This window comes from Sminthopsis crassicaudata, chromosome 4 (assembly GCF_048593235.1).
Source record: "Sminthopsis crassicaudata isolate SCR6 chromosome 4, ASM4859323v1, whole genome shotgun sequence".
Taxonomy (NCBI): Eukaryota; Metazoa; Chordata; class Mammalia; order Dasyuromorphia; family Dasyuridae; genus Sminthopsis; species Sminthopsis crassicaudata.
This window is the reverse complement of record NC_133620.1, coordinates 412,329,561-412,343,781: the sequence shown is the minus strand read 5'-3', so window position 1 is coordinate 412,343,781 and position 14,221 is coordinate 412,329,561. Positions and strand designations below refer to the sequence as shown.

Genomic DNA, 14,221 nt, shown 5'->3' with positions numbered 1-14,221 from the left:
GACTCTCTACACCTTAGGTCATGAAGAGAACAGGAGAATGTTTAATTTAATTTAACAACTACAAAATTGTAAAGATAATAAAATTTGAAAGATTTTATTTCTTTAACCAATACCATGGCCAACCATAATTCCAAAGGACTCATGATAAAATATGATAATCCATCTTCAGGTTGAGCACTAATGAACTTCAAGTACAATTCAAGCATATTTTGTTCTTTTCTTTTTTTCTTTTTGGATTCTTTCTTTCAACTCAGCTAATAATTTCTTTCATATGACTATACATATTTGTGATAGGTTTTGAGTTTTTTTTTTGTTTGTTTGTTTGTTTTTTTGTCTTCTTAATGGATAGGGCAGGAGAAAGAGCAAGACATAATTTGGAACTGAAAAATAAAATAAAATTGAATTTTAAAATCTTCATTATTAACATGGTCTCCATCACTTTCTTAAGTCTAGAGACTATCAAATCAATAAACCAAACTCTGCTTTATAATGTTTAGTAATTTCCAAGATATAAAATGCTAACACTGAAAATTCAACAATTGGCTCTCAACATTATTCAATCCAGCTTCAGCACATCCCTGACTTTACTCAATTCTTAAAACCTTGCAATCAAGGTTTTTCCTAAGTTTTCCTCTCAGAAGATGTTCCATCTCCTGAAACTGGGTCAATTTCACTTGTTATTTTCCAAACCTAAAATTATTTTTTTCTCCATCTCTGCCTTTCAGCTTTTCTAGCTTCTTTTAAATTCAAAAGATAAAATTCAACCTTTTACAAGAAGCTTTTCCCATTGTTTCATAACATTAGTATGTTCCTTTCATTAATTATCTCCAATAGATTTTGTATATCTCACATACTTTTGTTTGCATGTTGTATTTTTCTTAAGACTATTATAAGCTTTCCAGCAGTCATCAAAACCATTTGGTACTGGCTAAGAAATAGATTAGTTGATTAGTGGAATAGGTTACGCTCCCATAAAAAAAAATAGCCAATGACTATAACAATCTAATATTTGACAAACCAAAAAGGCCCACCTTTTGGGATAAGAATTCACTATTTGAAAAAAACTGCTGGGAAAATTGGAAATTAGTATGACAAAAAGTAGGCATAGACCATATACCAAGATAAGGTCGAAATGGCTTCATGATCTAGACATAAAAAATGATGCTATAGACAAATTAGAAGAACATAGGAGAGTTTACCTCTCAGATTTGTGGAGGAGGACGGAATTTGTGACCAAAGAAGAACTAAAGATCATTATTAATCATATAAAATAGAAAAATTTAATTATATTAAGTTAAAAAAAGTTTTTATACAAATACAAATAAAATTAATGCAGACAAGATTAGAAGGGAAGAAATAAACTAAGAAACCATTTTTACATACAAAGAATCTGATAAAGGTCTAATTTCTAAAATATATAGAGCATTGACTTAAATTTATTATAGTTCAAGCCATTCTCCAATTCATAAATGGTCAAAGGATATGAACAGACAACTTTCAGATGAAGAAATTGAAACTATTTTTAGCCACAGGAAAAGGTGCTCCAAATCACTGTTGATCAGAGAAATGCAAATCAAGACAACTCTGAGATACCACTGCATACCTGTCAGATTGGCTAAGATAACAAGAAAAGATAATGACAAATGTTGGGGGGGATGTGAGAAAACTGAAACACTGATACATTATTGGTGGAGTTGTGAACAGATCCAATCATTCTGGAGAGCAATTTGGAGCTATGCTTGAAAAGTTGTCAAACTGTGTATATATCCTTTGATCCCACAGTGTTACTACTGGGTTTATATCCCAAGGAGATCTTAAGAAGAGAAAGGGACCTGTTTGTGCAAAAATGTTTGTAGCAGCCCTTTTCATAGTGGCTGAAAACTGGAAACTGGATGCCCATCAATAGGAGAATGGCTGAATAAATTATGGTATATGAATATTATTGAATATTATTGTTCTGTAAGAAATGACCAGCAGGATGATTTCAGAGAGGCTTGGAGAGACTATGATTTTTTTTAACACAATCATTCTTTTTTGTGAAGAACTCTAAGTTAAATGACTTACCAGGGTTAGTTAATAAGGATCAGGTATCTGAGACTGGATTTTTAATTCAGGTCCTCCTGACTAGTACTCTATTTACTATCCCACCTACCTACCCCAATCTGTTCATTCTTTAGAATTAGATTATTTAGTTTCCAGTGATCTATGATTCCATTGCTCTTTATTGAATGTAATTTTATTACATTACAATCTAAAAAAAAAAAGATTGATTTAATTCATCTGATATTTTGCATTTGGTTTTGATGTCTTAAACTTAATAAATGGTCAGTTTTGTGTGGCTATCATATACCATTGATAGAAAGGTGCATTCCTTTTTAATCCTATTCAATTTTCTCTAGAGATCTATTTTATCTAACTTTTCTAAAATTATTTTCATCTCTTTAATTACTTGTTTATTTTTTGGTTAGATTTATCTAAGTCTAGGAGAAGAAAATGAAGTTCCCCCACCCCCTTATCATTTAACGGTTTTTAAGAATTTGGATGCCATACTATTTGGTGCTATTTCATTGTCTACTTTATTCTAAACTATTTCATTGTCTATAATTTCACTGAGCAAGATTTGTTTATTTGATTATTCTTTTAATTAGATCTTCTTTTGTTTTTTCTCTACATAATGATTTCTACATATTGTTTGCTAGACCACTCTCTTGCATCAACATGAATCTCATTGTAAATACTTTGAAATATAACAGGCTGGAGGATTCTTGGAAGATGGTGGAATAGGCTGGCAAATTTCAAGCTTTCCATCTTCCCCTACAAATAGAACAAATTTGCACCTCAAGGCAAATATAGACTGGTAAAAAAAATCAAGAAGACTTGGGGCAGAACAGGAGTTCTCCAAGTATAAGGAGAAGATCTGAAGAAAGACCTAGATCTGGGGATTAACCTATGAGAGGTGTAAACACCTCTGGGCTAGCTCCCCAAAAATACTAAGTGGGGACCCCTGGCCCCAGCTGGTTGTGGCTGGAGCCTAGCAGGAACCACAGAAACTTTCACCTCCTGGACAACATGTGCAGTTGGGGGTCTGAGTCTGGGAATAGTAAGAGAACCTTGGGTGATTAGGAATGCTAGGCTCAGTTATGCAGCAGAAACATGACCTGGGAAAGAAGGAACTAGCACCCATTAGTGCAGAAGAAGTGGGACAGGGCCTCTGCTGGCTGCAGGCACTTGCTGGAGAGGTGAGATCTTGGTTTGGGGTTCCAGGTCAGAGAGGAAAGTTCAAGTGAAGCTACAGGCATTGTCCCTCACCCCACGATTAGAAGTGCTTACACTGATAACTCTTATTTAAAAAAAAAATGAATTGGGAAAGAAAAAAGAACCCCATCCTAGAAACTTACTAGGGAAACAGAAGACCAACGTTCATCTTTAGAGGAGAACACTGAAGTAAAAAGAGCTTCTTCTACCCCCAAACAGTAATGTGAAACAGCTCTCTGCCCAGATAGAATTTATAGAACTTAGAATTTTAAAATCAAATGAATGACATTGAGGAAAAACTAAAATAATAAAAATAAAAAACATGCAAGAAAAATAAGAAAAAGTTAACCAACTAGAAAAATAGATACAGAATCCCAAAGATGAAAATAACTTTGAAAATTAGAATTGGGCAAGGGGAAGCCAGTAAAACTGGAAAACAGTAAAAAGTTAACCAAATTTAAGGTAAAAATAGTAATTCTGTTCTATAAATGAAGTGCAGAGGAAGAATAGACACTGAGACATTAGAGAGAGGAGGGCTCATAGCTCTGAAAGGCTTCTCACATAGGGAATGGGTTGTACCATGAAGGTAAAATGGAATATACCAGGAAGGGTATGGCACCCTCTAAAATCTATAAAGAAATAAGGGAAAAGGTTGGGCAAACCAGGAAGCAAAGATTAAGTAAAAATTAGGCAAGTTATAGAGCAGAATTAAAGCAAAGAGTCAGCAAGGGTAGGAAAGATATGTGGGGAGGAAGAGGAAAAGGGGTGTGTGTGTGTGTGTGTGTGTGTGTGTGTGTGTGTGTGTGTGTGTGTATGAGGGTGGGGTGAAAGGGGAATAATATATATTTTGTTATATATTTGGATCCTCCCTGATGTACTGCTGGGCACATGACAATGTTCTCTTTTGTTTTGTTTTATTTTGTTTTGTAATCATTTTCTGTTTTTCTTATTCTGTTTTTTTAAATTAAATTTTAAAAAAGTAATATAACAGGACCTGTGCAGGGGGGCAGCTAAATGGTGCAGCAGATAGAGTGCTAGCTCTGGAGTCATGATGAACTGAGTTCAAATGAGACTTCAGATACTTAACACTTACTAGCTATGTGATTTTGGTCAAGTTGCTTACCTTCAATTGCCTTGCAAATAAATAAACAATATTTAAAAAAAAAATCTGGATCCCAAATTAATTATAAAAAAGGAAAAGGGCCCATATGTGCAAAAATATTTGTAGCAGCTCTTTTGTAGTGACAAAGAATTGAAAAAATTATTAGATGCCCATCAATTGAGGAATGGCTGAATAAATTATGGTATATGAAAGTAATGGAATACTATTATTCTATAAAACATGCTGATGAACAGACTGATATTAGAAAGGCCTGGAAAGATTTATATCAAATGATGGTGAGTGAAGCAAGCAGAATCAGAAAAACATCTACATAGCAACAACAAGATTGTGCGATGGTCAATTATGATAGGTTTGGTTCTTCTCAATAGTTCAATGATCCAAGGCAGTCCCAATAAACTTTGAATGGAAAATGCTATTCAAATCCAGAGAGAGAACTATGAAGACTGAATGTAAATCACCACATGCTATGGTCACTTTTTTCTCCTGTTTTTATTTTCTGGTTTTTTCTTTTTGTTTTTATTTTTCTCTCTCTTGATATGATTCATATAAAAATATGTGAGAAATGGATGTATATGTATAATAAAAATGTTTTACATATAACTGGGGAAAAGAAAAAAAAAAAAGAAATATAATGGGGCCTCAAAATAGCAGGTCTCATGAGCAAAGAGTAGCATCTTGAGGACCTTATCTTGGAAGATTCTTCCTCCCACTGAGACTTGAAAGCACCTAAGGAATGGATTACTCTATTTAAATATAATTAAATTGAATTAATTAAATAACAGTTTTCTCAAAAAAAAATCAGTCCAATCACTAATTTTGAATTAATTTGAATTAGGGAGATGTACCTAAGTACAAGTCAAATAATGTCCTCAAACAAACTTAAGTTTCCAAAGAATGTGAATGTACTTGTGTTTATAAAATAGTCTAAAAACCGCAAACTTAAGTTTCCAGAGTATATGAATGTACTTGTGTTTGTAAAATAGTCTAAAAAGTTACTGTGAATGGATTTAAATTGAACAAGAATGACCTTTGCCAAGATATCAATTGTAAAAAGTGTCATTCTGTGAATAAAGTTTTGTTTCTCCTTTTTTGATTTTTTTTTTTTTTGCATATTTTAAAGGCTGCTGGAGCAGATGCCCTGGAGTTAAATTTATCATGTTCACATGGCATGGGAGAAAGAGGAATGGGCTTAGCCTGTGGGCAGGTAAGGACTTCAACTTCTTCCTTTTGCATATCTGAGCAGCATTGCAGGTCAGAGTATTGATGGTTATTGCGCCTCAGGCTTCTAGGCCTATGAAACACATTACTGGCTAGAGAGTTTCAGGTCTGCATTGTTTAAATATTTAGTACTTAAAAAGTGGAAAATGAGAGAAGCTGAAATTACACAAAGTGTTTAGTTTTATTGAGGAAAAAATTACATTATGTGCTTGACAGGAAGTAATATCATAACAAATAGTTTTAAAAAGCGCTGAGGCAGAATTAGCTGCTTTCAAATGCAATGTTCTTTATTCATTCTTAATGCTGATCCAGTTTCCCTAGAGCAATATCCCGGCCAAAGTGCATTGTTCATAGTGATTTTGTAGTAAATGGGGCACAGCACAAATTGCATTTTACATTTTTTAGCATTTGATCATTATTCCCTAACTGTGTTTGGGGAGTCACAAAAAGAATTTGTTACTATTTTTATATTTGTATACAATGCATAGAAACTTCTACATTATACTACTTTTAATGGACTAACTTGAAGATAAAGTAAAAGAATTGTGAAAATATAACCTAGATACAGATTTATAGGATAAGATCTTGAAAGATTGTTTTGCTAAAAATGAAACATTTTGGCTTTTACTTAGCTTTTAATCTTGTAGGAAAAAAATCCATAATGGTATCAAGACCATAAAGAGAACTATTTTAAGTAATGGTAGATTGGGGATATCTGCTGAATTTATTCTTTCTCCAGATATTTTTTTTTCTAATGGGGAAGTAAATTGGACTCATACTTACACTGATATAAACAGTTCCCAATGTGGAAACTTTGTCCAGTGATATAGAGTAGAATTCTGTCCATTATTTAAAGTCTTAGAAAGTTGCCCAGGGTACTGAGAGATTTAGTGACTTGCCTATATATGGTCTTGCAACTAGTATTTTTCTGAAGCTAGGCAGGAATCCAGGTTTTCAAGTCAGCATGTGGTACTTAATTTGGTAGACTTAATTTAACTTACTAAAATGAACATGGTTTATATAGAAATAAGGAGATTCAAAAGCATCTTACAAAACACCTTATTAAACTTCAGAACATATATCCCTAGTTTCTGGTTCACACTGCCAAATTTGTTGGGAGACGGTGAGGAATTCTGGAATGAAATACAAGACTCAAAACTTCCAATCATTAGATAAAAAAGCACTCCATGAGTGAGTTAAATTACTTGAAAGTTGTTTTTTTTGTTTTATTTTGTTTTGTTTTATCTAGCACAGAATGTGATTTCAACAAGTGGAGAAAAGGAAAAGTAAGGAACTGTTTGAGGCAATCATATTTTCCCAACTGGAAGCAAAATTTTCCCTTTAACCCTTTCACTACTTAGAAAAGTTAAATCTCAGCTTTTTGTGATAGAAGCTCATCTGCAGGAGGGAATAAAAGCGCCTAAAACTAGAATTACACAACTTTGTGTGAAGTTATATCTTAGAATCATGGATTTTTTTTCCCTCTAAAGCCCTTAAAAACCATCAAATCATTCTTTTTAGATCATATATCATATATAAAATCAGAGGCCAAGAGGTAGAGTAAGTTTCTCAAGATGACATAGCTAGAAATTGCCTGAGGAAAGATTTTCACTTGGGTTTTCCCTGGCTCAAACTACAGAGTTTTTAATCTTCTAGACCACTTAGCCATCCTAATGTGGTGTTTGGAAAATGATTATGGAGAGAAGCTACCAAAGAAAACCTACCTTAAATTCACTTTTGAATACAAAATAATTTTTACTTTAGCTTTTACATTGCTTAGATATTAAATTATCTAAGAGACAGTTAGGAGTTAACAGGGAACTTTCTGACAACATAGAATCTTACACAATCTTTAGTTAAATCAGGAACCCAGCCATCCCCAATCAGTGTTATCATTTTCATTTTTAACAGGTTTGGAAAGCATCCAAAAAGGAAGGAAAGTAGGAAACTAGGAATAAACAGAAATCAGAACTAAATAGAAAAATTGACTTTGAAATATAAGATTTAAGAGAATCATAAAAAAAGATAAAGATAAGAGAGAAATCATAAAAGACTCAATAATGTTAAACTATTTACCTCTCTTTATGGGAACATGATACATGTTACATGTAAGAATTTTATCATTATTAGGCAGTTAGAGAACAGCACTTTCACAAAAAAAAAAAAAAAGACTATATATTAAGGCATAAAATCTTCACAACCCAATTATAAAGAGCAGAAAAATTAAATGTAATGTTTTTAGACTCTAATTTTTAAAAATGCATTCAATAAAAGACTGTGGAAGCATGGAATAAAAATTAATTGGAAACTGAATAATCTAATCCTAAAGAATGAGGAAACCAGATGCTGCAATGGATAAATGCCAGGTCTACCATCAGAAAAACTCATCTTTGTGAGTTCAAATCTAGCCTCAGACACTTAGCAGTGTGATCCTGGACAAATCAGTTTCTCACCTGTAAACTATGCTGAGGAAGGAAAAGGTGAACCACTCTATTGTCTTTTCCAAGAAAACCCCAAATGGGGTCCAGAAGAACTGGACACAACTGAAATGAATGAACAAAAAGAAAAAGAGAATGAGTGGGTCAAAGAACAAATCACAGAAACAAATTATTTCATTAAACATACATTCCAAAATTTATGGATGTAGCCAAAGCAGTTCTTTGAAGAACTTTGAAGAAACATATATCTTACATCAACAAAATAGAGAAAGAGCAGATCATGAATTGGGAATGCAGATAAAAACAGGAGAAAAAGAACAAATTTAAAATCCTCAACTAAATACTAAAATGGAAAATCAAAGATTAATAAATTAATAAAATTTAAATAAAATTTAATAAAATAAAAAACAAATATTGAATTAATAAATGAAGCTGGGAGTTAGCTTTATGAAAATAAAAACACTGTAAAATGGTTAACTTGATTTTTTTTTAAAGAGGAAAATGAAATTATCCATATCAAAAATGAGAATGGTGAATATGCCACAATAAAATGAAATCAGAACAATTATTAAGAGTTTATTTTTGCCTCATTATATGCCTGTAACTAGTAATCTAAGTGAAAATGGGGAATATTTGGCAAAAATTATAAATTGCCCATATTAGCAGAAAAATTAGAATACCTAAATAATTCCATCTTAGAAAAAAAAAAAAAAAGCAAATTATCAATGAACTCTAAAAAAAATACCTACGACCAGATTTATTCACAAGTGAATTCTACTAAATATTTAAGAAACAATTAACTGCAATACCATATGAACTATTTGAAAAACTGGGTGAAAGAGTCTTACCAAATTCATTTTATGACACAGAGATGGTATTGATATCTAAACCAGGGAGAGCAAAATTAGAGAAATAAAATTATAAATCAGTTCAAATAAATGAATAACAATGAAAAAAAATAAAATAAAATAAGGAGCTTGCAGGAATATGGATTTAAACCAGAAATGGGAGACTAGTTTAATATTAGATAATATCAGCAAAAAAGACCCTATCGATAAAAAAAATAACAAAAAATTACATGATTATATAAAAAAACAGAAAAACCCTTTGACAAAATACAGTATTCATTATTATTAAAAACACTAAAAGCATAGAAATAAATGGAACCATTCTTTAACTAACTTTAACTAAGAGCAAACTTTATCAATAGTGGGGATAAACCATGGGGATAAGCCTTTCCAATAAGATCAAGGTGAAGCAAGAATGTCCATCTTTACCATTATTATTCAGTATTGTACTAAAAATACTAACTATAGCAATATGAAAAAGACATCAAAGGAATAGAAATAAGCAAAAGGAAATGAAACTATCACTATTTGCTGATATTGTGATAGCATACTTAGAGAACTTTAGAGGGCTAAAAAACAACAACAAACAAATAAAAAAACTAGTTGAAACAATTGACAACTCCAGGGAAGTTTCCTTAAACCAGGGATTATAGAAATACAATTACAAAACACTTTTTGCAAAATAAAGACAGATCTAAGAAACTAGAAAATATTAATTGCTCATGGTCAATATAATAAAAATGTCCATTTTACTTAAGTTACTACTTCGTGCCATATCAATCCAACTATCAAATAATTATTTTATAGAACTGGAAAAAATAACAATTCATCTGAAAAAACAAAAAATCAATAATGTCAAGGGAATCAATAAAAAGATGATGGAAGTAATTCAAAATTGGGGTTAAGTAAGGCATGAGTTATAAAAAATGTCAGAAAAAATTTTATAATAAATACTGTATTCTGAATTTAAATATCAGTCTGCTGCAAAGTTTAATTTAATTTAGTGTTAATCTGTAAGCTATTCCTATCTTGGAGAGAGAGATGTACAAACTGTCAGAGTCCTCCATTCTCTTTGACATAAACCCTGAAAAGATATTTATAGCATTCTTAAGAAAGAAGAGATAAGAGTTAACATTCCAGAATAGTTGAAGAACAAATTCACCATCTCATTTCCTCCTGGACCACTCTTCTCACTCTGAAATTATCAATAATCTTTTCTCTTTGGAGAAATGTAGTCCTACTTCTAATCACTTCTAGTAGGTAAAGAATCAATGAATAAGGCAAAAATTATTCTTTATCAAATTTCTGGTTACTCCCCTAATCCATTCTCCTAGTGATCTGTAATTTTTGTTGTTTGTTTGTTGTTTTTTGTTTTTTCCCCTTTTGTTTCGCCCTGTCACTTGCCTTTCCAAAGGCTTTTTCACAAGATCATGGAAAGAGATTTAAGGGAAAATAATAGCTTAAAAATATTTTTAGATTCACAAAAAAAAGTTTTAATATATTTTGATAGGAACAAAAGATTCAGGAGTAGGGAACAGTCTCACAGTGAGAGAGAAAAATGAAATCAGAACAGGGATGATTACTTGAGAAAGTCTCAAGGGATAGAGAGTTTGAAAATCATGGACAAAGTGAAGGATAGTCTTAAGAGAAATGAAGCATAGAAAGATATGAAATGTTATGTGATTACTATTGAATAAAAGGATGTCAGCATTGGTGTGTCTAAAATAGGATGATAAGGCTAGGGAAAGGGATCAAAACCATGTCACACATAAAAATCTGTTGAAAGATCTGGGATATCCAGCTTTAAGAAGAGGAGATTAATGTGTAGAAGAAAGCATTGATTATTGTTTTCAAATATTTGAAGGGCTATAATGGGAAAGACTGACTAGACTTGTTCAGTTTGACCCTGGAAGGCTAGACTAGTACCAAATTCACCTCAGTGTAAGGGAAATCTTCCTCGCAAGTTAGGCTATCCCAAAGTGGAATGGGCAGCCTTAGAAAGTGTGAAGTTCCCTTTCACTTGTCTTTTTTTCAAATAAAGACTACTATTAAACAAGTATTAGTGATGTAGCTATTCATGCAGGTTATGTCAGTCAACTGCATGTATTAAGCACCTACTCTATGCCAGACATTGTGGAAGTAACATCGAAGTGTTTCTATGATTCCAACTTATTTCTATAATTCTTCTGAAGGAGAGCCTTTCTATAGGAAACCATGTATAATGCTATAGCAGCTTATTGGCTGTTGGGTTGGTTAAGGATTGGTTCCAATTATCTAAGAGGAATTAAGTTTGTCTAGCCTTGACTCCTATTGGAAGTCCCTGGAAACTGGCCACTCAAATGGAATATTCATGGTCAGGCTGACATCTGGTGGTCTTTATTCTTTAGAAGTATAAAAAAGACATTGGTCCAGGTTTCAGATATTACAGTGGCTAGAAAATACAAAACTTGGTCATACAATTGATCACAGAATTTATAAATTGGTGCCAGAGAAATTGAATATAGGGGGAAGGGCAGAGGAAGAGCAAGAATAAGGGAAAAGCATGAAAAATTTCTCATAAAGCAAACAAGCTGAGCAATTATCATGGGGAACATGCCTAATTGTGGTCAATAGTCATAGAGATTAAAAAGAATAGCAAGAACAGTGGATCTAATTGAATCACAAAGTATTCTTCCATAAAAGTGGTATTCAATCTTTTTTTTAATATCTAAAGAGTTTGTAGACCTTCATGTCATGCTTATGTGATCAATATTAGTTGATTACAATGTTAAGGACAAACATCTATAAATTAGATAATACTTTTAAAAAGATATTAATCACAATAATATCTAGAGTCATATACATGTTGAACCATATAAGTTATCTTATCTACCAATTTGGTTATTTATTTTCCTAATTTTTTAAATGAGATTGATGCCTTGAAATATTTTAGGAACCCCCTAGGAATCCAAGGCCACTAGTAGGAAATCTCTGTTTTGCCTCAGGAAGGCAAATTTTGAATTGCCTCAGGAAATTAGAGCATTGAAGTTGCTCCATCTCAGAGGCACCTAACTCTGCTCCACTAATGGGTTTGTCCCTATCAATACAATGACCTATTCACTTCAAGGGTCTTCTGAGATCCTCTAAGTAGGTAGTATTCCATTTCTGGAGTGGAGAGAGCTCCCTTTGTAACCTAAGAGTACAAGATACCACAAAAGACATCCTCATTGTCTCCTCTGTTTCTTTAGGAACACAGATAGAGAGCCATTAACAGAATGTTCAGTACAAGGTCCTGACAGTTACAAGGGAGTGGGTAGTGTTGGACTTCAAACCAAGGTGAAAACAAAGGGTTTTTGTTTGTTATTTCTATATTTGTTTGTTGGGGATGATAGGTAGGGAAAAGAACATTAACAACTGGGGAGATCAGGAAACAGATTTTACATGTTGTTGTTTTTGTCCTTTGCTCTTGAATAGGACCATGACATCAGAGAGATGATGTCATAACATTCAAGTGAAGGACTTGAATGGGGGAAGGCTGGGCAAGGTCACCTGCCTTACTCTCCCCTCCAGAGCCATCTGAGTCCAGTGGCAAGATAAAGATAGATAAAGACATCCTCTTTATAGGAAGCATCATTTCCACTAATCTTTGAAGGTAGTTATAGGTTTAGGAACACATCTAATGAGTTTCATTTTATTTCTGTTGTGTTTGAGATGTCTCTAGTATATCTAGCAAGAGATGCCCAACTAGCACTTGCTGAAGTTGTATTGAAGGACCCCGGGGGCAAGATATATAGATTTGGAAGCCATCTGGAGAAAGCTAATTCTGACTGGAAGTATTCAAGCAGAGTCTGGTTGACCATTTGTCAGGGTTTTATATAGAGACAACCTATCTACCTCCTATGTTTGTTTTGATGAGAGTGTATTGTAAACCTTAAAATCTTATAAAAATGAAAGGATTTTTTTGTTTGTTTTCTCTTATTGCATTATGTGAAAGATTGGATTAAGTGATCTTTAAAATCTGATTCCAATTCTAAGATTCCATTATAAATCATCATATGCTAGTATAATTTTCACAAAATTTTGGCCAATATGATCCCATATAATTCACTCTAAGACACAGAAGATAAACTCTTCCGGAGCTGCTTCTGACTCTCTCAATTCCTAATTCACTTCTAAATCTCCTGACTTATTTGTGAGAGGAAAGGCACTTGATTGGGAGTTTCAGGAAAAAGGAGCAGCAATGAAAGTATTATCCTGCTAGTAACTCTTCCCAATTGTCTCTTTGATTTAATCAAAAAGAAGAAAGAAAAGGACACAGCGAGGCATCTTCATACTACATGTATAAATTCCTGCTTGACTTTTTTTCCCCTTCAGAGAAAGTAACTTTATTTCACTCTTCACTTTTCTCCTCTCATTGCTATTTATTTCATACACTAAAACATTTAGGGGACATTAAAGTTAATCTAGCCTCTTTTTTTGACAGATTAAAAAACAAAACAAAACAAAACAAAAAAACAAAAACAAACAAACAAACAAACAAAAAAAAACAGCTTCACAGAGATGAAGAAAGGTGCCCAGGATTACATATAGTAGTCAGAAACCCTTCTGATCCTGGATGAACTTTTTTTCTCAGTACTCCTCCCAGTGCTCTTTCCACCACTTGAGTGGCGTTAAATAAGTGTTTTTTAATATATAGAATATGCTCCCTACAAGTAGGGAGGGAAAACTATGGAGTTATTGTAATGAATCCATATACTTATTCAGCCTTGTCATTTTGATCTTTATTTAGTTCCAACAAAATATGCAGTGTGAGTCTGTATAGTAAATAAGCAAACATTCATTCTGTAGGCTGAATCAATAATGTACGCATATATGTATCACGATGATTCAAATGTAGATAGATGGTGTTGTGATTAGCAAAATATAAGCTCATTTAAATACATTCTTAAAAAGCATGGGGATTTTTGTCACTGAGTGTTTTCTCAGTCAATTTTGAGTCCTGCAAAATTTTCCCATCTTAAAAAGGATTCCCTGTACTCACAATGGTTGGAAACAATTGAGCTGGCTATAGTCGTACCATGCTTGTTAACTTCATTACCAAGCTCTCAGCTAAATTTCCCTAGCAACACATAGCAACTTGCAACTTTTGCACAATGCCTGAGTAGAAGAATTCTTTAGAAACTGTTTCCTAAAAGAGCATGTATCCCCTACACAGGGAAGAACATTTTGAACAAAAATAGGAACAAAGATTTGAACAGAGATTTAAATTTGTTTCCTGACATATACACAATTATACTTTATATTGTCCCACCCACCAGCATGCTATAGTGACAGGAACTATTAGTGTGCTACTGAGCACT

At 32.9% G+C, this 14,221-nt stretch overlaps 1 protein-coding gene across 1 annotated transcript in view; it reads left to right on the top strand.

Annotated features, from left to right (window-relative positions):
* DPYD (dihydropyrimidine dehydrogenase) overlaps positions 1 to 14,221 on the top strand; it is a 956,758-nt gene that overhangs the window by 629,508 nt on the left and 313,029 nt on the right. Inside the window, exon 16 of the mRNA XM_074262758.1 lies at positions 5,499 to 5,582. Within this exon, the coding sequence (XP_074118859.1) occupies positions 5,499 to 5,582 (84 nt within the window). The remainder of the gene's footprint in view (positions 1 to 5,498; positions 5,583 to 14,221) is intronic.